At 50.8% G+C, this 22,471-nt stretch overlaps 7 protein-coding genes across 7 annotated transcripts; 4 read left to right on the top strand and 3 right to left on the bottom strand.

The window, feature by feature from the left end:
• Positions 1-3,078: 3,078 nt before the first annotated feature.
• Positions 3,079-4,118, top strand: J4E82_003978 (uncharacterized protein; the record flags this gene model as incomplete). The annotated part of the gene is made up of 3 exons (XM_051730261.1): positions 3,079-3,099; positions 3,151-3,187; positions 3,334-4,118. 3 exons carry the CDS (start codon positions 3,079-3,081, stop codon positions 4,116-4,118), a joined length of 843 nt encoding a protein of 280 aa, XP_051589889.1.
• A 989-nt stretch (positions 4,119-5,107) lies between these two features.
• J4E82_003977 (uncharacterized protein) lies at positions 5,108-9,940 on the top strand (the record flags this gene model as incomplete). Its single annotated transcript, XM_051730260.1, has 2 exons — positions 5,108-5,592; positions 5,641-9,940. 2 exons carry the CDS (start codon positions 5,108-5,110, stop codon positions 9,938-9,940), a joined length of 4,785 nt encoding a protein of 1,594 aa, XP_051589888.1.
• Positions 9,941-10,970: 1,030 nt separating this feature from the next.
• J4E82_003976 (uncharacterized protein) lies at positions 10,971-11,489 on the top strand (the record flags this gene model as incomplete). The annotated part of the gene is made up of 1 exon (XM_051730259.1): positions 10,971-11,489. One exon carries the CDS (start codon positions 10,971-10,973, stop codon positions 11,487-11,489), a length of 519 nt encoding a protein of 172 aa, XP_051589887.1.
• A 569-nt stretch (positions 11,490-12,058) lies between these two features.
• On the bottom strand, positions 12,059-15,850 carry J4E82_003975 (uncharacterized protein; the record flags this gene model as incomplete). Its single annotated transcript, XM_051730258.1, has 1 exon — positions 12,059-15,850. The coding sequence occupies one exon, from the start codon at positions 15,848-15,850 to the stop codon at positions 12,059-12,061; it is 3,792 nt and encodes a 1,263-aa protein (XP_051589886.1).
• A 456-nt stretch (positions 15,851-16,306) lies between these two features.
• Positions 16,307-18,350, top strand: J4E82_003974 (uncharacterized protein; the record flags this gene model as incomplete). The annotated part of the gene is made up of 2 exons (XM_051730257.1): positions 16,307-16,556; positions 16,606-18,350. The coding sequence occupies 2 exons, from the start codon at positions 16,307-16,309 to the stop codon at positions 18,348-18,350; spliced, it is 1,995 nt and encodes a 664-aa protein (XP_051589885.1).
• A 621-nt stretch (positions 18,351-18,971) lies between these two features.
• On the bottom strand, positions 18,972-20,230 carry J4E82_003973 (uncharacterized protein; the record flags this gene model as incomplete). The annotated part of the gene is made up of 3 exons (XM_051730256.1): positions 18,972-19,691; positions 19,756-19,790; positions 20,224-20,230. 3 exons carry the CDS (start codon positions 20,228-20,230, stop codon positions 18,972-18,974), a joined length of 762 nt encoding a protein of 253 aa, XP_051589884.1.
• Positions 20,231-20,419: 189 nt separating this feature from the next.
• On the bottom strand, positions 20,420-21,951 carry J4E82_003972 (uncharacterized protein; the record flags this gene model as incomplete). The annotated part of the gene is made up of 3 exons (XM_051730255.1): positions 20,420-20,463; positions 20,541-21,272; positions 21,321-21,951. 3 exons carry the CDS (start codon positions 21,949-21,951, stop codon positions 20,420-20,422), a joined length of 1,407 nt encoding a protein of 468 aa, XP_051589883.1.
• Positions 21,952-22,471: the final 520 nt, after the last annotated feature.

Here is a 22,471-nt window from a genome sequence, read left to right as displayed (position 1 = left end):
ATGTGATTGCCTAGGTAGGTCTCCGGCAATTAAGTACCTAGGTAGTGCGACGCACATGTGGGTTTGTCGTAGTATGCCATCTGCAGCCAATGGGCGTTGCAGCACCGGAGTTGACGTCGACCGCTGGTGCAGCTGAGGTTCGAAATGTCTTCCGGGAGCTTGGGACAAACGTGAAAAAGCAATCATGTTGATGCTGCCCAAGAGCCCTATAGCCATGAGCCCTAGCGTTCAGATGACACGGCACTGATGGTGCGAGGAACACTGGGTGGTAGCGGCAGATCAGACCCTGTCAAGTAAAACTAGACCAGACACCTTCCAGAGATTTACAATTGCGTTTTCAGTTAGCACATAGCACATGCTCTTACCTCTCTTTGGCATGCAGAAGTGGGAAGGATCCTGCATGTAGCCTCTTGGAAAGGGTCGAAAAGTGCCGGGGGCTGATGTAACGCAGCACATCTCCCCTGACCGGGCGGCCCCGAAGGATGAAGTGCTAGCAAATGCGACTTTATTAGAGCCAAAAAAATTCTGCGCGGCCAATCAGTATCAATCTGACGCGAGATATATGGAAAGTCTGGGCGCTAAATACTGCATGTAGACGGAAGTAGGGTACTTCTAGAAGCTCGTGCTGACGTTCTGTAGCTATAGAGGTGACTGATGTTCGATGCCGATGCATTGTCTACCAGTCTTTGATCTTCACTCTCACGTGTCGCTGCTAATTGGGTGACGAATGCTCACGTGTGAGGTTGATTGGTTACCACTTGCTTGCGTGGACGTCCTATTGGTTGTGGACGCAGGACAATGCGCAACTAAGTCGCATGGGCGACTGACCTTCAGCCATATGATCGACGCGACGCATGGAGGTGGGGGTATCTCTCAGTTTTACGGCTCCGTGGAACCGCTGCGACCAATTGTCCAACATTCGATAGACACGAGGATGTAGCAGATTCAAATCCAGAACCAAGGCGAGGTGGTTGCTTCGAAGCCTCGCAAAAGCAATTTGCCCGCACCGATTCCAAAGAGCTGAGCGTGGGGTGATGCAGGCAATCTAAGCCACACCCTACAGTGTTCGCCGATAACCCTAGTAAATCCTATGTTATTAAACCTGGTGATTCAGTCCTAGCCCATGATCGGAGCCTACCTGTGCCTGATGATAGTGAACGGCATGACACCAGAATGACGGTAGTTGCTGGGTGATGTGTGTGCAGAACGAGAAAGAAGCAAATACCAGTAAGTGTATGAGTTATATGTGTGAAGATAGGGATACGACTGATGAGCCACACAAACTCACGCCAACATGGTGACCATGTCATGCTTAACTAGTAGCTTGAAATGTTAGGGAACAGCACAGTCGGTGGAAATTGAGGGCAGCCGAGTGGACGACGTGAAGAAATCTTCGAAACTTATTTTAAAACTTATTAAACGTGGATAGGCATACAGGGATATAAAGGTCAAGGGACCAAAACGCAAAACATCGGAAACCTCTCCACTATTTTGGAATGGCACTGTGTAAAGGATACTCGTCAGCGACAGCCCCTTTGTGAAGTGTTGAGGTCTTCCCGGTCATCCTAAGCTTCTTCTCCGTTACCCAAACTCGCAGTGCGATAATATACCTCACTATGAGGAATATGATAATCGCGGCGACTAGGATACCCACTATGTAAGCTCCAACTATACCAGAAGAGTTCTTTTGAAGATCAAGGAAAGGATACACGTAAAAACCTTGAGTGGCATGTGTGACGTAGGCCAAGGCAAGATATAGGGCCAGCAGGATGATGATTGGGATTAGATCCAGCCATGGAAGTCGCTCCGTCCGGGGAAACACTATCTCAAAAAGCGCATACGCTGAATTGAGGGCATGCTGTGAAGTGTTTGACCAAAGGGCGAAGGTTGTAGGGAATTGCCCCGCAAGAAGCGTCCAGTAAACGACTATCATGAGTTAGCATTCATGTGCCCAAAGGGTCTATGGCGAAGACCGCGATAGAAAGACATGAAAAGACACCGAACGTGGTATCGCCGAGTTCCTCTGCACATTGATAGCAAAGCCGATTAGCTAAGTTGACTTACTGGTTACTATCCACGGGTACACAACAATGGTAGAATAAAACATGCTGTGCGCCACCTGTAGCGCTTTGGGCCACCGGGCTAAGAATGGAGTCCCAGTAAACCAGTAACTGCCAGTATGCACAGCAGCAAAGGCATAATAGAAGGCGAGGCCCCAATACGTCAGCACCGTAAAGAAGGAGAAAGATTGCTGCGACGCCTCGGACCTGCCATGGGTACCGTTCCAGCCGAAGATGAAAAAGAGGGTGGTGAAGGCGTATAGGGCCAATAGCGCGCGTATTGCGAAGAGGGCGCCTGGTGGGAGAATCCACGACGTTACAAACCGCGTGGGATCGAAAAGGCCGGCGTAAGGTGCCGTTATTCGTCGGCCAATCGCCATGTCGAGGCTGTTAGATAGGATCCTTGTCGAGTGCCACCAGATCGGGTTGCCAGGCTCTCGGCACGTTCCGACGTCGTAGAAACTGGTTCGTGGGTAATGCGCGAAAGACGACGCGTAGTATTCTGCGATGGCGATGATGCGACGTGGTGTTGCGAGACAGCTGCAAAACTCCTCCAGCCCCCAATTTCCGAGGCTGAAGCTGAAAAGGGCAGAGACACCGAGCTCAGAGGATTTGACTAGTGTGCTGCGCTAGGCCGCATTAAATTTAGTCTCGGTCACCGAAAGGACAGACAGGATCACCCGCGTTTTCGTAACATTACGCGCTATCCCGGTCTACCATCACGCCTCTGGGCCCGTCCGCTTGACACCCACGCTTGTAGCCCTGGTCGCAGAGGCGAAGCATACTCCCACTTACATCCTTACCGTGCAGACGCGGGCTATCCAGGATGAGGCCTGCAGCGCGCTTGGGTACAAGTGGCTTGCTCGACCCTATGGCTCTGCCTTCTTCTTTAAGACTACGGGATGCCATCTGTTTGAAGTTATACTACCCAGGATGATCACGCAACTGAACACCCATCTTTCCAACCCATCCAATACCAAGCTCTTCTCTACCGATCTGCTTCGTAACAAACATCACCATGAGTGACAGCAGAGTATCCGTACGTAGATATCTGTCACCCCATGGAGGCCCAACTAACGACTGTCAACAGAAAGCACAGAATCTTGCTCGGATTAGAGATAACCAGCGTGAGTACCTCCGGCCAATAGCAGCCACTGTTCCCACCATCTTCCTTTTCAAGCACGAAGAGTGGTGGTACTTTGTATAATACACCCAGCCAGATGTTGCTTGAACGTTCGATCACTGACAGTTTTCGCTAATCATGATCTTTTAGGCCGATCACGCGCTCGACGCAAAGAGTACATGCACGAGCTGGAGGCAAAGTTGCGCAGCTATGAGCAGATAGGCATCGAGGCCTCTTCAGAAATCCAGACTGCTGCCAGGAGAGTGTTGCATGAGAATCAGAAACTCCGCTCGCTGCTCCATGGAAGAGGAGTATCAGAGTCCGAGATTTTGGCAGCATTAGAGGACATGTCTGATCGACGATACGAGCATGATACTGCGGCTTCCAGATTGCATGCGATGCTTGAACGAAGGGTCAACACCAACGTAGTATCTTCTACAAGCTCGCCTATACCCTCATATACAAGGGCTGCCTCGATACCTCGGCAAAAACCACCAGTGCCACCCGTTACAATCCCACCTACGCGGCCAACAGCACTCAGCTACAACGACTCACCTAGCCCCGGATCCATGGTATCAACCATGAGTACACCACCACCGGCATCGTATCCAGCAACGCTCTACACTACGCCCATGACTCCATCAGCTGCCCAAATCAAGTCAGAGCATGTTCAGTACGACTACCCTTATGACCAGCCATACGGCAATGCGTGGGCTTACTCGAGCGATGGCAACTACACTGCAGAGCCGGTGTCTTACTATAACAGCTCGTCATGCGTTGACGCTGCGAATATCATCCGCACGATGCGGGTTGGCGTCGGCCCTGGGTTGGAGGCCGATCTAGGGTGTCACGCATCTGATCGTCGTTGCTATGTCAACGACGCAACGGTTTTCAGCGCCATGGATCGATATTCCCAACACAACGCGACAATATGAAGAGAAGAGAAGAGAAGACAGCTCTTGGACATAAGCGTGAAGCTCATCGGAAATCTGTCTGCTGGACCACAGCAGCCGTACCAAAAGTAGGCTGAACTGTGAGAGCCGAGTCGCGGAGCTTGTTACCGACGACACAAGCAAGGCATCATTATGCATCATTATGCATCATTATGCATCATCAGCTCGACATGCGTCTTCAATCTCGACGTGCGTATGCTTTTGGAAGAGTCCTGTGGCGAGTCAATCACCCGGAGGAGGTACACACCGCATCACTGCATCGTGCGGAATAGTTATACAGCAGATTCATCGTCAGATCCCACTCTCGACATGTATTAGTCCTTGCGAATTTCTCGCCCAGGGTCATGAAATTCATGAAAGAAAGTCTTTTCATTCATGTATGCATTCAATAGAAAAGGCAGTCCATCTATCAACTCCTTTCTTTGTGCATAGCCGTTCGTATGACCTTTCACGCCGGTAAATCTATGTTCATCGAACCATTCACCAAACTACAGTCTGCAATTACGAAACTCACGAGCATATCGAAACGACCGATGAGAGTAGTTACGCCATGCGCGAGGATCTTTCATAACGACCTCTGTTGATGACGAGCATCATGCTGACGAAATTGCTCAAATTGATCAAAATCTCCACTAGCTTCTTCTGGTTCGTAGCCTGACATATATCCCTAGCGACCTTGCTGCTGCTCATGATCGTCTGATGTTGTCATGATTTTGTTCCGATTGCCACATCACTAGGTTCAAGGGATCTGCGCGACTTCCTTTGTGCTTCTGGCCAAGATAGCACGCAATATGTCAGCAGATCCGGCATCTGTTTCTTGTTTTCCACGGACAAAGACCCTTCCCTGAAAGAACACACTTCTAGCATATATCCAGTGGGACATTATCGTGCGTCTGAATTTTGGGTTTCAAGTTACAGTTGTTATGTTCACTAAACAGATTGTATCGAATACTAAGTAATACACCACCAGAATGCCTCCAAAACGTGGAAAGGATGATCAGGGGCACAGACAACACAGTAAAAGGACGAAGTCAGAGGATGACCACTATCATAAACGGCCTGCGATTGAAGTTAACTGGGCTATACCAAAAGAGAAGGCTAAATCTATCTACAAAGACGTACATGCCATCGAATATTCTCAAGCACTGTACCAAAGAGCTCGAGAAGATATAAATCCGCAGCAGACACCTCTACCAGACCCACAACACCGAACACCAATCTACCAAATCAAGAAGTCTAAAGACTTGCTAGCCGCAGACCAAAACCGTCCCAGTGCGTCATTGCGCAGCCTTTTCAATGAAATCAAGAGAAAGAGTACGACGGTGCAGGACGTCCGTTACACCCTCGCTCATCTCGAGCAAAATTTCAACGAAGAGGACCAGAACATTGCCGTAGTGCTTTCACGGTCGGAGAACGATGAGATTTTTGTCCTCAATGAAGATGAACGACTAGAAGTGTAAGATAATGAAGTTCCGCTAGTCCGTTTCAAGCTGACCATATGTAGAACAGTTAATAACACGCACGCCCATATTAATCTTGTTCGACGGTCGTCTTCGAAGACTAAGGGGCTGATGGGTTATTTCATTAAACTGCCTCGCGAGATCACAGTAACAGTCAACGGCACTACATACACTAACAGCGACGACTTACCGTCCACGCCTTTCTACATTGGGCCACTCGAAGGGTACGCGATAATCGAGCTACTATCGCAGCCTGTCTTTTTCTTCAGGACTAGGGACAGTTTAAGACAACTAGCGTCAAGTAGAGTGGTCGCTAGAAAAGAGCTTAATCGTCGAGATCGAAATGGCAATGTTGCTATGGAGAATATTGCGGTGCGATGGAGACCAGTCGCAGCTCTTTCATCAGGGAAAGGATCCGGAAGCGAAGGGAATGCAGGGGACACGGAAGGTACGGAAGCCGCAGAAAGTATAGCAAGCACTGAAGATCAAGAGGGTGAAGGAAATCTAGAAGATATGGGAGATTGTTTCTATGTGCGAGCTCGATTGTCTTCTCATCGATCTGTTCGATATGCTGAACTTATCCCTAGGGTGCTTGCTGCTGTGAACCAACGACAATCAGATGGTACTGGGTTCAGTTACCAGCTTCAGGGGCGAGATTTCGGGCCGGGAAGAACACTGCTGGTGCCACTCGACATAGACGGAAACTACATTCTGCTAGCTGCTCAATATCAGCCTGACAGGCAGATCAATCTCACAGTCCTCGATCCTATGACATGGCGAACAACACTGAGTATTCGAACCTCCATTTTCCAGCGTGCAAAGGAATTACTGCTCAACAGCAAGTGGTGCCAAGATATGTTTGACCCATCAAACCACATGATCGACAACCTTCCCGGTGATGCTGAATGGATCCCGACTGCGCAAATCACCACCAGCGATGGAAGCTTCATATATACCGTACTGAACGCGTGGGCACTGGCTATGGGTCTCGAACTTAACCCTTCGTTTACCCCCAGCCTCTACGGTTACGAGTCTTTCTTCATCCAGGCCCAGCAGATTTTTGATCTAGCCCTCCAAGGTGAATTGACATGGAAGGTCTTGCTCGCTTTCTGCCGGTGCGCCAAATTTGTTAAGTCGGTCGATGTCAACGGAGCAGACGGAGAGGTCAAATTTCCGGAAAGGTTGCGCCAATTTGACCTGCGCAAGTGCTCCTTTCAGGATCTTATCACTCGCCAAACAGTCTCAGATACCAAATCTGAAGGCAAGATCGACATGGAATCGACCACTTTTGGCTTCGAACACGGTAAGCGACACCGTCAAAAGTTTGCTTCCGACTCTCTGAGCGAGCGCGAGAGGTGTGATCTCGATTCCATTGTTCGGGAGGGCAAATGGACATTCACAAATACAGTAGAAGAGCTGAGAACACTTTTGATAGAACGCGCGCCGCCAGCTGCGCCACTCCCACTACCACAAAATCCGTATGTAGACACTGAACCAGTTGCTGATGAGTTTGATTGTTGTCTCCATCTTCGTACGGAGTTACAAAAGCTTGTTGAGGAAGAGAAGATCATGAAGGGTGTCGAGACTGGGCTCGAGGAAGCGACAATACCTACTTTAATGCCCAGTGAAGTCTACGACAGTATCGAGGCTGTTGGACGAGCTATCAACGATATACTTCCACCCGGTCATGGTTTCACCATGGGAGAAGTTAATGGTGTAATCAGGCATTCAGACGGAAAGAGTTCTGGATGCTTGGACGATGTAGTCTTGATGCTTCACCAGAAGGAGGGAGAAGAAGAGCATTTTACACTAGTGGTTTTACAACACGAGAACAAAGCAGACTACCCGAGTGCTGTAGCGCGTGTTTTGGACTCTGCACCGTGGACTTTCACGTCGAAAGAGCGCATCCAGTTGCATGAGCTACTGCAAGATTCTGGTCGATTGGAAGTTGGTACTCATCGTGGTACAACTCAAACCAGGACTATTGTAGGATCAGTTCTGACATGGATGCACGGACCCCAGCAATCTCGGGCGGAGGAATCTGGATACTTTGCCATTATGAATTCGTGGGCCGTACTGCTTGGCCTGCCTATCAACAATGACTTCTGCCCAAGAGAAGGCTTCTTTCAGGAAACATTCTCTCTCATTCAAGCAGTGAAGAATGGAAATGCGGACTGGAAACTGATCTGGGCGTTCCTACTCTGTGCGGGCTATATCCACTCTACCCAATTACCTCCACTGGAGCGCCGTTTCAGGACTACCAGAAAATCGACTTCCTATGAGCGTAGGAAAATAGACGAAGAAAGAACACTCCGGGCTACTGGCGCCCGTCACAACATTAACTACGACCAATTCCCAGTGGATACAGGTTTAGCGCATACCGAAACCTTCCCATGGGATGATTTCGGCGAGGCTGACAGAAGTACACGGATATCTGAGATGATCAAGGCAGGAAAGTTTACCAAATTTCTCTCACCACAGATAGAACGTGCAGTACAGAAATTACCTCACAAAGACAAGGAATCGCCTTGTGCTCAGTTTCATGGTAGGCTTAACGAAATCCTGGAGAACGAAGAGATCAAGACTCAACTTAAAGCTTTCCGAGATTATAAGAATCTCACTACTGTCTTCGGACAATGGCTGGAAGACGAGGAATTATCACTCGCTATTGCTTCCGTCACCATTGCGATCACCAATGCTCAACAAGACTATCTACGTGGGTTTGGTTTTATCGCGCAAACCCATGTTGAACTCATAAAAAACAATGTTCCAGGTGCTATGCGGACGCCGCGCCCAGGGAGGCCGTTACTTGTACCAGTTCATGTCGAAGAACATTTTGTGTTGCTCGTCATTCAGCTCGATGACAAAAATGAGCCAGAATTTTCAGTGTTGGACTCGAAAGCGTACCATATAACGCCCGATGGTCGTACAGAAATACACGAATGGGCCTGGAAATTTGTGCTCGAGTCAATGTGGCTGGAAAAGGTTTTTCCATCATCTCAGTGGCAAAACCATAAGCCTGCGCACACAACTTGGGTTCCTGTGTCTCAACAGCCTAGCGACTGTGAATGTGGTTATTATACTATCATGAATGGTTGGACTCTCGCACTTGGTCTGACTCCAAATCCCAATGCAAACATTGAGTGGACGGATAGATTTTACGGTGACCTACAAGATGTCATACACCTAGCTCGTATCGGTCGAGCAGACTGGAGCTTGATCTACAGATTTCTCGTATGCTACGGCTTTGTTCTCTCTGGAGAAGTATCGGCCGACCGGCGTTTCACTCATACCACGGCACTTTTGGATGAAGGAAGTGTCGAAGAAGCACGGGAGTATATCATTCATTTGGAGGACATTCACTTTGCGGGCATGGACACTGGAATGATGGATATAAATAAACTGAGGCATGCCAACAGGATTCGGCTATCTCCAGGAAGACAACATGACAGTGTCGGAGCCTTTCCGTCCGATGACTGGAGCCCGGACGCTTGTATGGACTATGCCAACGACTTGGCTCGGAATGGAAGGTTGAATCTGGACTTCAACAAAACTCAGCTTGAGGAGGCCCATGCCAATTTGTGCGATGTTCGAGGATTAGCATTTAGAAAGCAACTCGAGAAAGACGACGCAGACTACAAGAAACAAAACCCTCAGCAGTTACGCAAAGTATGCCAAGATTATTTGAATCAATGGCACACGAGCAAGAATTTGCTTTTACAGCTTCGACCATGTTCGATCCTCCATGACACTCTACATCTCTATCGGTATATATTCCGGGAGGACTTTCTTGGGAATATACTCAAAGGCGAGGAATCTGGAACAGGACATTGGAACCAGCCAAGGAATGACTCAGATGTCAGTTTGGCGATCGCCTCAGTTATTGCAGCGATTGATGACTTGCAACTGCAGAGGCACAAGGACACTAACCCGCTCGCAGCGTTCGCGGGTGGTTTCTGCCTTTCCACGAGCTACAGCATCGCCCTTGCAGGCGATCAGGTGGGTATGCCAGTTTCGCGCCCACGAAGATGTTGGTTCATGCCTCTAGGCGTCTTTAGAGGAGGCTATCTGGATATGGTTGATAAATGGCGTAAGAAAAATAAGAGGCCAGCTTCAGACACGACCGTGAACGGACAAGGACATCATATACTGGTGATTCTACAAGAACTAGAGCAAGATGAGAATTCAAATAGGAAGAGATTTGAGATAAGCATCTACGACAGCGCACCGAGCATACTGGCCGACGCGACCAAGCGCGCAGACGGCCCACTGTCCAGGATCATCAAGAACATTGCTGGTGAGCTCAAATGGCCTCAACAGCGTTTGAATGACGAAGCGGAGTAATTTATACAGACGATACCTGCTTCAAGCCAGCAGAGCGGCGGATGGCAGTGCGGGTCTCATGTTGTGATCAATGCATGGATTCTAGCTCTTGGCTTGCATCCGGACCCTAGTAAAGCATACGACGACATCATATACGAAGAGTTCCATACTCTCGCGCGTGCCGCCGTAGTCGGTCTACTGGACTGGCGAACGTTAGCTGCATGGATATTTTGTCGCCAGCTTGCTTTCGAGAAGAGGGTATCCGATATAACACCTGATCGTCAGTTTCGGATGACAGACTTCTGGAGAAACGAGAATTCCTTGTCCGATAAGATTCGGGAGAATGAACAAAATGAAATCACTGTCGCAGCGATGTCTGAGGCGGACCTACCTTACGATAGAGGTAACAACCCTGTACATTGGACGAATGCTGTGTTGAAGAAAAGAAAGGCGAAGACAGAGGTAAACAACAAAAAGAAAGATAAGAAGCACGGTTTGTGGAGAAGCTACGATGATCCAGATCCAGATTTCCTTGGTCACCCTAAATATACGACCCAGAAGCTTGGTGGGGAATCTCAGATTCGACATGGATATGGTGGAAGGGGACAAGCTGCTACGATCAACAGTAAGAAGCGCAAGCCAGGAGAAAAAGCTGGTTACTGTGGAGAATTCACACGCGATACACAGCTTGATTGTGACATGGAGGTAGTAGATTCAGCTCCTCCAACGCCTTTGAGGAAGAGACAGCGATTAGGCGATGTCTTGTCTTTCTTTGACACGTACTGAAATGTGCCCGGCCGTTGTATTTGTACCGCGAATGGAATGATGATGTATCTGTAGCGCACTGTGTTAAATTGAATATAGAAGGAGTTGATTCTTACAAGCATGGTAGGATGTTGTCGTTTGTGGTGCGCAGACACGATTAGGTGCAACCCCGGTCTTGGCAGCCGATGACGTCGTCCCAAAACCTGCACGCGTCAAGTCTACCCGCGAAACCCCAGCTTCCATTTCCAATCTCTGAACACACGATCCCACGCAACAACCCGCAAAAATGTTACGACCAACCCTTGTCTCCACTCTCCGTCTCAATGCCATCACAACCACAAACAAACGCGCCTTCTCCCTCCTGAACCCCAAATCGCGCTCTCACACAAACCGCGTCTTTGACCCTGTCCGCCAACCAAACGATCTCCACACACTCACTCTCCTCAACGCTGCTGACAACCGCTCGCTTATAACCTTATGGACCGCATCCTGGTGTCAGACGTGTCAAGCAATCAAGCCGCTTATAAAACAGCTTGTCGAAGAAGAGAAGATTGGGGAGCGAGAAGGCGGGCTAGGCTTCGTGGAAGTGATGATGGATAGTACTTTGATTGAAGATCTACCTATCAAATACCGCATCAGCAGTATGCCGATATTGTTGGCGTTTTCGCGACAAGAGGCGCAGTTTGATACCAGGTTGACGCGGCCTGAGGAGATGCGTAATAAGGACTTTTTGAGGGAGTGGCTGGTCAGGGAGGCACAGAGGGGAGGCAGGATGGGTGGAGGTGGGGGGAGCATGTTTGGTTAGTCATACGTGTTCTGTGAGGACTCCCGGATGAAAAGTTGGGCCTGACGGTGCTCAGGTACGAAGGAGGACGGAAACGAAGGCAAAGAGGGTGAAGGAAAATGAAGCGAAAGCGCGGGACATGAGAGGGCGGGATGCATAGGTACGTTCATCAATTGGAGGCTCAAAGAGCCGTTGCTGACAGCTTGACAAGTATGTTCAATACCAAGAGTAAGGAACTAATCACGACATTGATGGTGAATTCAATAAGAGGCTTCATTATTATCGCTCTATGCTACGGTTTTGCGCAATACTCATGTCAAGCGCCAGTCGCACAATCGTTGCTACCATCGCTCTTAACACTAATGTATCGACTGGTCTCAACGGTACTAGAGCTTTGAATGCCAAAGGGGGTATATCCATAAAAGCTACCAGATAAAACTCCCAAACGCCCTCGGAATGCTCAAGATACGACTGTTACAACTCCTTCCTTGCCAAGACTGGTGTTTCTCAACAAGCCGAGATTGCGTTGTCTTGTGCGTTCAACCCTTTGATATCTTTACACTCTTCATGAGTGGATCCTCATGAATAGTCTAAGACTGGGCATCCAGCCGAGCCCGCTTCTCCGCGCGCGTCTCACCGAATGCTTCGCCTCTCTTGTTGGCCTTCTTGCTATTCTGCGCAGGCTCTGTGTACATGGGTGTGCCGACGCGAGAGCCGCCGAGCGCGGGAGTAGGCAGCGAAGTGTCAGTAAGAGCAGGTGGAGAGGTGACATCATCGTCGTCGATAAGCATGTCGTTCTCGTGCTTGACCTGAGGTTCGATAAGCTGCGGGAGGCGGCTGTTGGTCTTCGCATTGATCATGTTCGCCTTGTAATGTTCGCTCTCCTGTTTGCCGTTCGCATCGTACTCGTTCAGCTGACGCTGCATCTCCTCACGCTCCCGTAGCCAGCTATCATGTTGATTCTTGTACTCCTTCTCCTTGTTCTCCACCCACGCTTTCTGTTCCTCACTCTCATCGACACAAGTGGGACACTTGATGTAGAAACCGCCAGTTGTGGAATCCTCGCCCATGAACTCAAACTCGGGAAGGTTTTCGCCAATAAGCTCAGTCTTGTCCCAGTCGAGACAATCCTCACAGAAGCCTTGTGGACACCAACGGCAGCGGAACATGAGGCCTCCAGCATCTGAGGTCGATTTCCCACACTCTGCGCAGTTGTGCTGTGGGCACTGAAAGCCACTGAAGCCCTTTACCTTTGCCTTGTACTCGGGATCAAGACAGTCGGTATGGTAAGCACGAGGGCAACCTTTACACTCGACCATGTGTCCAGCATCCGCATCGTCGAAACAGCTTAGACAATGGTCCTCATGGCCAAATTGGCGCCGCTTTTCACGTACCGGCTCAGCAAGACGAGGATCTTTGCCAGCATACGTCGGCACAGCCTCCCAGTCGGCACAGTCCATGGACTCTTTGTTGATAGCAAAGCCGTCCACCATGACTGTAGTGTTCTTTCCCTTGCGACGATCTTCGCGCGTGATGGTGTCTGGAAGAATATTTGCAGCCGAGGTATTAGCCTTCCAGGTTGTGTCAAGCTGACGTTGGTGGTGCTTGCCCTCAAACACAGCGCATTCGACACGCTCCATGGTAGAAAGCCATTTATCCTCGTCAGCCTCAGAGTGTGTCGCTGTTTCGGTCAAGTCGGCAGGATTGTCGCGACACTTGGCCATCATTGTCTCTAAATCCCAAGACACCATCTCTTTGACGTCAATCTCCGGATGTGACAGTGTCTGGGCGCCTCGTCGTACAAGTGTCTTCAGTTGTGTAGTGTCCATCTGGGGTAAGTCTTCGGTAGCAGATACGCGTCCGGCTTTCTTGCTGATAGTCGACTGCTTGCCATGCACGCTCTGCATCGACTCCGTGATCTTTGCCGACAAATAAAGCTTCTTGCGAATACGACCCATCATCTGCTCTTCGACGGTACCCTGGGTACAGAGCTTATATATGGTCACCTTCTTTGTCTGTCCAATGCGATGAGCTCGAGCTTCAGCTTGAAGTGTAATCTGCGGATTCCAATCTTCGTCAAGGAAAATGACGTCCTGGGCGCTCGTGAGATTGATACCCAAGCCACCTGCCCGTGTAGACAGAAGCATGACCTTGTAGTCTGAGTCCTTTTGGTTGAAGAGGCGAATATCCAGGTTGCGGCGAGCTCGAGCTGTGCTACCATCCAGGCGAAGGGCCTTGAAATGCTCTCCATGGTTGCTGATGAGGGATAAGAGATCTTCGCAGTAGTCAAGTGTGCGAGTAAAGCCAGAGAAAATAAGGACTTTCTTGCCCTCGTTAAAGACCGTGTGCTTGAGAAGCTTCTCGAGAAGAATGAACTTGCCGGATGCGCGAATGATGTGGTCGCTGAGGTAGTACGGATCAGGCGCGACACCTGGGAGCAGATATGGGTGTGAACAACACTTGCGCAATTGCATGACGAGGTTCATGAGCTTTTTCCAAGCGCCCTTGTTGGCGTCTGTGTCAGTCTGCTCCTTCGCCACAGCTTCTTGTAAGATTTTGGTAGTTTCGTCCCAATCAGTTCCGGCATCGCCAGAGCGCACCACCTGCTCTACCTTTTCCATCTTCTGAAGAAGTTTGTTTTCTTCAATGTCTTGTTCAATAGCCGCCTTCTCCTTCTGCTTGCCATCCGCAAAAAGCTCGTCGAGCATGCCATCGTCAATGCGTGTCAACAGACGAGTGTACCAAATTTTCTGCATGGGAGTCAAGGGTACGTAGAGCAGCACCTCTTCCTTGGGGGGGAGTCCAAGATTGACAGAAGGAGAATCTTTCATGCGACGTAGCATGATGAGTTCAAGCAAGCGACGGGCGTCTGTCATGGTCTGCTTGTTCGCTTTGCCCTTGCTTAGGTCAAAGGATTCCTTGAAAAGCGTCTCAGTCTTGTCATCGAAGACGTTGGGGTACAGCCATGTCAAAAGCGACCACATCTCGACCAGGTTGTTCTGGAGTGGTGTTCCAGTCAGGATGAGACGATATTCGGCGCTGATGCTCTTGAGTGCAGTAGAGATCTGGGTGACGCTACTCTTGATCTTATGTCCCTCATCCAGAACGACGTAGCGCCAGGCAAAAGAGTGTTTGAACCATGATTGCTCGGCCTGGAAGGTCTCGTAGGTGGTGACGACAATCTTGTAGGCATCGGATCCTCCATTGCTCGAGGAGAGCTTGGACGCCTTTCGGCCAGCCTTGCGCGACGCCTTCTTGTTTTTGGCGTGTGAAGTCTCGTTTCCCTTCATATCCTCCATGCCAGCTGCAACGCGCTTCAAACGGGTCCGCTCAGTGACAGCACCATGAAAGCGCATGACTTTCAGCTGCGGTACCCACTTCTGGGCCTCGGTGACCCACGAGTTGAGAACACTAAGAGGGCAGATGACGAGGTATGGGCGAAGTTCTTCTGACGTCACGCCGTTCTTCTCATCCAGCTCTTCGAGATACTGGAAGAGCGACAAGGTCTGCAGCGTCTTTCCAAGACCCATCTCGTCGCCGAGTATGCCAGAGAAACCGTTGTTGTAAAGATGAACCAAGTATGACAGACCTGATAGTTGGTATGGCTTCATGACAGCAGTGACACCCTTGGGCTGCTCCGAGAGCTCCTCGTATTCGACGATAGGCTGCGCATTGCCCTCGGCGACCAGCTTCGCTACCTGGTTGTTCTTAGGCAGCAGCGGGAGGAAGAGATGCTTGTTGGCGACAAGAAAGCTGTTGGCCTTCGCCTTGGTCTTCTTAGTGATCTCGTCGCGCAGACGAGCACGAGCGGTGTCGAGGTTAGGAGGCGGTTGCGCAGCCTTTCGGCGAGGTGGCGAGGGGGTGGATACGGTGTCCGACTCCAAGATAGTGGTCTTCCTGTCACGCCCACTTCGCCGCAGACCCTCTGTCCGCTGGCGATCCTTTCTGTGCTTCTCCATCTTCAGCTCTTCAGTGTATGCAGAGATCCTGGCGCTAGTCTTGCGGTTTGGGCGGGAGGATGGGGCGAGTTCGTCTTCGCTGGTTCCCGCGTCGGCGTCTGCTTCTCTTGAGGTCGAGGCACGAGTGCTCCTGGTGGCTTTGACAGCGGGCTGTTTGTGGTCGAGAGTAGACGGGGAGGCTTCGTTTGCGGATGAATCGGAAGCGATGTAGTTTGGTGTTGGCTGCGGTCGCAGGCTCCGTTTGCTGTCGCTTGTCTCGCCTTGCTTGGTCTCCTGCTGCGAGGATATACGTCTTCTCTTGGTTGCCGACTGGGCTAAACTCTGAGATCCAAACTGCGCGAGGAGGTCCTGCAGCTGGCCGCCTCGTCTCTTGGGGGTGATGGGCTGGGGAGAGCCCAGAGTTATGACCGGCTGCCGGGCCATTGTGACAGGTATGCGTTACTGCGTGGGCGAGTGGGTTCCGCGGTGAAGCAGAGTTGTAAGCCTGGAAATGCAGGGAAAAGTACAGGTGAGTGGCAATTAGAAACGCGTTGTTGGAAAGTTATTGGAAATGGACGAAGACAGTTTAGAAGACAGGGAGAAAAAAACTTTATTCGAGGCAAGTGACGGTGAAGAGGAGGGCAAGCGATTCAGCGCATCCAAACGAGGGCATTGAGACGACTGGGCGTCTTCACGGTGAAGTGAGACCTCGCGGCGCCGTCAGGTACGCGGAGGCGATACGTCAATCTTAGCAGACGCGTCCTAGCGCGACTTGCGATGGGCCCTTCCGGAACCATTCCGAGCTACCACCAGCTCGTCAAACGCCGTCGACCCTCAGACGTAACATTTGTCGAAGCCACTCGCCGTACTCGCGCAGCCGGCGCACACTCGTCGCACACCATGGCTCAACAGCCCATGACGCCCTTCTTCCCCATCTTCGCGTCCAAGTCAGATGGGCAGCACATTGTCAACCTCAAAGGCCGCCCTCTGCGAAACGGCCCAACCGAGGAGCAGCTCAACACGACGCCCAACGACCAGGGCCAGCGCGACTTCTACCGCCTCATAGACAAGGACGACCCGAAGCACCAAGACTGGCGCAAGAAGCTGGGTGGCATGCTTCTGCGCGAGGTGGGCGGCAAGCAGCAAGAGGGTAGGCAAGGTGCGAGGCGCATGGCCGACTGCAGACTAACATGTGACAGACAAGTGGCAGCAATGCATCCTGTGGGAGCTGCCGGAAAACTACGTCCTCTACGAGCACATCAAGACCAAGGCAGACGGACAGCTGAAGACGGTCAAGAACCACTCGGGCGGCGGCCACGATAGACAGGATGCATACCTCTACGGATACCCAAAGGGCCCCAAGAAACGCTTCAGGAGTCCCGTCGAATTTTTTCCCCATCTCCTGTGGCTGTGCACCGACGAGAACAGCGACATGGCCAATTGCACGTGCAAGATGTGCTCGCCTGCCGGAGACGTCGAGAAGCCCCAAGTCAAGGTTGAAGCCAAGCAAGAGCAGCCCATGGCCATCAAGCGAGAGAACAGCTCCGGCGGCGCTACACCAAACAGCACCGTCGTCGGGCGCAATCCCGTAGTACAAATCCCTCCCCGAAGGCCTTCAACCAGTGCGCCTATCCCCAGTCCCATCATCAAGCCCTCTACGCCCGTTTCTGCCCCTAAGCCTGCACCTGCACCCAGTGCTCCGCAAATCAGAGCCCCTCCAACCCTGCAATCGACCCCTCTCCCTCAACCGCGGTCCTTTGAACAGCAAGTCGACTTGTCATACAACAAATTTCTCTGCCGAACTGGAGAGGTGGTGTGGTTTTTCAGGCCCAAGACGTCAGCCTGGGGTCTCGGACTCGTGGTAAGAAGATGGGCTGTCAAAGAACAACCCATGAGCAGGTCATATTTGATCCAACCACTGTCGCACCCCTTTGAGACGCCTCCACAAGAAATCGTTCACACGGATGAGCACGTCAAGCCCTGGCTCGCGTGGTCTGCACCCAGCTGCACCTTCCCCTTTCTACAACAGAATCCGCAATTCGAATATGGCAACACTGACTGGAGGGCCCTCATAAGTGGACAGGGAGGCGAGGGCATCGCGTCCGTGGATGCATCAATTCTAGCTGCAAAAGCCATTGACACAACATATACGCTCTTCGAGCCCCTCAAAACGTCAAAGGACGACAAGGGAAACGAACTTCGCCAATACAACGGCATGTACCTTGGCGCTGAGAAGATCTGGAAAGGCGAGGCCGTCCGCCTGCGCATAGGCGCTACTGGAACTGACCTCATGGTCGTCACTGACATCATCGAGCAAATCTATGCCAACCCACCGCCCAACCAGCCCAAGAGCAAAGTCATCGCAGTCGGTGACATATATAGCTACGCCACTTTGGATGCGCCAGACGCCAACCTTCCTCCAAAACCGCCTCAGCAGAACGCCAACATTCCTTCGCGCATGGTGCACGACATGGTATGGCGAAACCGAATGCTCGTGCCTATAACCCGCACGGCGGCGTGGTGGAAGCTCATCCAACCATCATACAAGATCGACATCGACGACATCAAAGGTCGATGGTATGAGACGAGTCTTATATTCCAGGATCCTTTTGCTAAAGCTGTAAAGAACGGCGAGGGCGGTAATGGCATCTGGATGAACTCGCGCGGCGATGCAACGGGCAAGGGCAAGGGAGCAAGCGTGGCGCAGTCCGACCGCATTGGTGCCTTTGGGGCTTCCGTGCCCAAGGGAACACGCATCGTCGAGGGCCTGGAACCTCCGAGTCAACCAATCGGTCAACAGCAGCAGTCCCACGACGGAATGGACATGAATATGGGTGCTGGTAGCATGGCGGATCCATTTTCCATCGATGAATTCATGAATGTGGATCATCTGGGCGACGATGCCGGTATGGAGTACGGTAACAGCAATAATTTTACATTTTAGCATAGCCGGACATGGCACTGATGGCGCATGGCACGGCGTAATTCGGAGAGCATCCTGGGACATCCATCTATTCAAAAGCATTTGTGGGATATGGTGTATTTGTTCTTTTGTTATTCTATTCATATGGGCGATACCCAAGTCGTTGCTCGACTATGTTAAGTCTGCGAGCTTGGTGGATAGACACAGATGTCGTGTATAGTACAGTCTATGCAGCAGAGGCAAGAGTCAATGCATAAGTTCATACCTGTAACCGATATGGCTCATCAAAGTGAACAGTCACTGCAAAGGTGGAAACCACGCTTGCAGATAACGAACAGAAGTCACCGGAGGGACTATAGGACAGAGGAGCGCCTTAAAGTGTGTATCTGACGTTACAGGGAAGTACTTGTCGTGATGAGGGTAGTCTCAGGGACCAGTAAGTTCACATCAAGAATGAAGACATTCGAAGAATAGAAGCTAATTTGACAGTGACAGATACTATGGAAATCTCAGGTATTGATTGGAATATATGCACTGTTCCCGACGGAAGGGAAGAGGAGGCAGGGGAGTAATAGTTCAACTGCTCATGTAAATGTCCTTTGTATCAAAGCGAACTTCTTCTTACAATAAGACTGTCTAAGTCTACCTGTAGTTATGGTCTTGCGAGGAAGACGATATCCCCAAACCAGCGTGTTCAGTATCTCTCGACTGAAGTGCAGATCCCTGATCCGAGTGTGCACGATGATAGCCCTGCCGGTTCTGCACTGCATCCTGTATATGTGGCCCTGTCTGTGCGTTACTACGCACCAGACCTGTTTCTAAGAGAGGAGTCTCTGAGCTTCTGCGCTCTTCGCCGATCACATGGCCGTCTGCTTCATTCTGCTGATATACTTGCGACGGCCTTTGTATAAGGGGTGTCGAAGAGTCGCCGCTTGTGCGGGGCCGACCGGGTAGGTCAAGTGGATCGAGGGAGGCGTCGCTCTCGTTGCGTGTCCGACGTGGTGTAATAGCTGGTGGAAACAACGAGTGAGCCATTGCTGGGGTTTCGAAGACAACATCAGGCACTCTATCGTTGTCGTAAGGTGTCAGTTCAATCGACGGCGCTCCGCGGAGATGGTCTCTTCCTGATGAGGAAGTCCGGCGAGGAACAAGCGGATTCCATGTGTGATGCCTTGTCCACATGAGCGTATTTTTACGCTTCTTGATCAAACCAATGGCAAGAGCAAGCTTTTCTAACTGGTTCATTGTAACACGAGAGGTACGGCGAGCGAAGAGCGTCAATGACCGGTAGGCTCGTGTCATTCTCAGTCCTTTCATAGCGTCTTCGTAATCTTCGGTCGATAGGAAGGACTGTTGACACCACTGCAGAGGTGAAGACATAAAGTTAGTGAATATCTCACATGCAGCTCGTACAGGCACAACTTACCTCGACAGTGATGTAGAACATGGATAAGCCCATCACTGTTGCTGTCAAGACAGTCCCGGAGATCCAGCACCAGGCGACCCACAGGCTATTCGACTGATCTACTAAGCGGTTAACACAGGCAATAACGTATCGTAGACTATGAAGCGTATCGTATTAAACCTGTCCTGCTTTGGTAGATTGAAGGAAAAAAAGCAACCGTGTCTCCCTTTTCTCTTATCTCTGCAGGGGGTGAGTAGTAAAGTGAGAACGTACTATTTAGTCGTTAGCTATTATCAACCATATTTTCTACGTGTGACGGCTACTTTACCCTTGCTGACTGAAATCCAGGTATCCACCTCCCCAAGCCCAATTACTGGTCATGCAATCGCAAGTTTTGTACCAACCAAAGACCTGCGCCATGACGATGTATATCTACAGGCGATCAGTCAGTGGTCTTATTGCTGCGATGTCGACAGGGATATGACTTACTAACCATATGGTGTTGAATGTCTCTACTGGCCGGAAAAAGAAGAGCTCCCACCTCCTTTTGAGAGGCATTTCACGGAGACTAGCTCTCTTCCTCTCCAATGCTATCTGAAACTTTTCCCTGGTGGCTCCTCTGTTCACCCAAGGCGCTACAAGAACCATGGAGACTATACAACGGATCAAAAGGCTGCTCATAACGTCAACCATTCGCGAAGCTCTTCGCTTGAGTCTTCCCCAGCTCGCCTGTGCATCGTCCTCCCAATGATTAAAGGTGACATGGCTATGTAGACGACTTCCAACTCTACCCAGCCACGGCGAACATAGCGCATCGAACTCGTACGGCGAAAGGAACATCCAGACGGTCATTTCGACGATAAGCAGGCCCAATGCAACAGCGAAGAAGATGGTGTATCCTCCACTGCGGCAACCGAGGCCAACGGTGGGTGTGAAGTAACTTAAGATGAATGCACCTCCGCAACTTCCAGCAACGATGATGATGGCACTTAGCACTTGCCAGAACTCTCGTACATCGAACCAAACCAACCCTTCCTCATTGACAGGCCCCAACACAAGACTTGCTCGTGCTTCGCGCTCATTAGCCAGCCAATTACGGCCTTTCCTCTCAATATAGCAGTCTTCTATATCAGAGAGAATTGCATGTGCGGCACCATAATGCCATCGAATTCTCGCCTGGCCAGCGAAATCCACGAAGAATTCTTCCATGTACTCGCCCTTGTCCGCCACACTCTCGATACGGCACTTCAGCTCATGGTAGTCTGGTTGATCTCTAAAGGTCTTGATGAATTCGTCGCGATGTTGCTTGTCGCGTAGTGCGTGACGGACGTGATCGACCAAGGTGCTGAGCTTTTTGCGGATCGCTTCTGCTGCTATGGGATTGCGGTCAACAATAGAGCCCATAATTAGAACTGGGAACCAGGCCAGCAAACAGCCCAATGCCAAATCGTGAGCGGTTGAGTTGTTTCCCAGGTCACCGAAAGCATCTTGAATGGAAAGCGCAAATGCGAATAAGAACCACATGATGGATATAAAGACTGAGCATCAATTAGCGGCTGTGGTAACGTTGGAGAAAGAGTATATACCCGGAACGGTCCCCCTTCTTCTCATCTCACGCACCTCACGGGCCAGTATGCGTCTCATTTGACGGAGCGTCTTGTCGGTATCTGTTAACACAAGGTCTTTGCTAAAGAGCGTGATGCGCAATAGGCCCTCGGCTTCTTTCTGAAGGTCTTTCGACATGACCGTAGGCTTTAGCGTGTACTGATTCATAACCAGCAAGAGATACATAGAGTCTCGCATGCTACCGAAGTCGGTCTTGCGATGGGGGGTCTCGTCATACTTGACAGCCATGTCAACCATCATGGCAGCCTTGGCAGACACTTTGATATTCCATAGGACGTAGGATATCGATGCGATGGGCGAGCCAACCCATCGCGTGATGGCCAACAATGTTCGTTGAGTTGCGTTGCTCTCAAAAGGTGCCTGCAAAAGAACACCGATGATTGGGAGTATCCAGGTGGTGATTACACCTGAAACGTCTTTCCACGGGTAGTAATGCGCGCCGTTACCACAAAGGTATATGCACCCTTCACGGGATATCTGGGTCGTAGAGTTATAATCGATGCCGATGATCTTACCATGCCAACCCCATGTTTCGCGGAGTGTTGAGTTTTCTGCGAATCGCTTGGCGCACTCTCTGAAGTTGGTAGTCATGTCGACCGCAAGGTGCGCGAGGCAGAACTCGCCGTGCAACTGGCAGGTTGGGTGCGCCTCGGCTTTAACAAACAGTCACTAGGTTGCAGCGCCACCTCGTATATCTCGCAGTGGCTGCCTTCCGGTGGCATATCCAATAGGAATGTGGTTGTGTAGGGCCTCATGGGAGGCGGTCTAATGCGGATCCCGAGCCTCATTGTTCACCGGTGAACTTTTGAGTACCAGCGTCAGCTCTTGCACGATCTCACCTTTCTGCTATCAGGTCCTCTGTCTAGCCTTACCCTATGTCTGCCATGTTTTGATTGCACGAGACGAGCCGCTCCAAAATATTGGTGGCTGCTGGGCTTGAGCCCATGAAGTACGTCTTCGTGGTAGCCGCTTCTGGCAAAAGGACTTGCGGCTCTCGCCTGACTGCAGACAATCCTGGTATCGTGTATCGCCAGTATATTGCCGATAGGGCGAAGAAGGCAAGCAGGCAAGAGATAAGGCTGACGTGGAGACATGCCGGAGTCGTTAGGTG

This window comes from Alternaria postmessia (genome assembly GCF_024291825.1).
Source record: "Alternaria postmessia strain BMP 2775 chromosome Unknown scaffold_18, whole genome shotgun sequence".
Taxonomy (NCBI): Eukaryota; Fungi; Ascomycota; class Dothideomycetes; order Pleosporales; family Pleosporaceae; genus Alternaria; species Alternaria postmessia.
The sequence above is the reverse complement of the archived record's forward strand: the minus strand, read 5'-3'. Positions and strand labels throughout refer to the sequence as shown.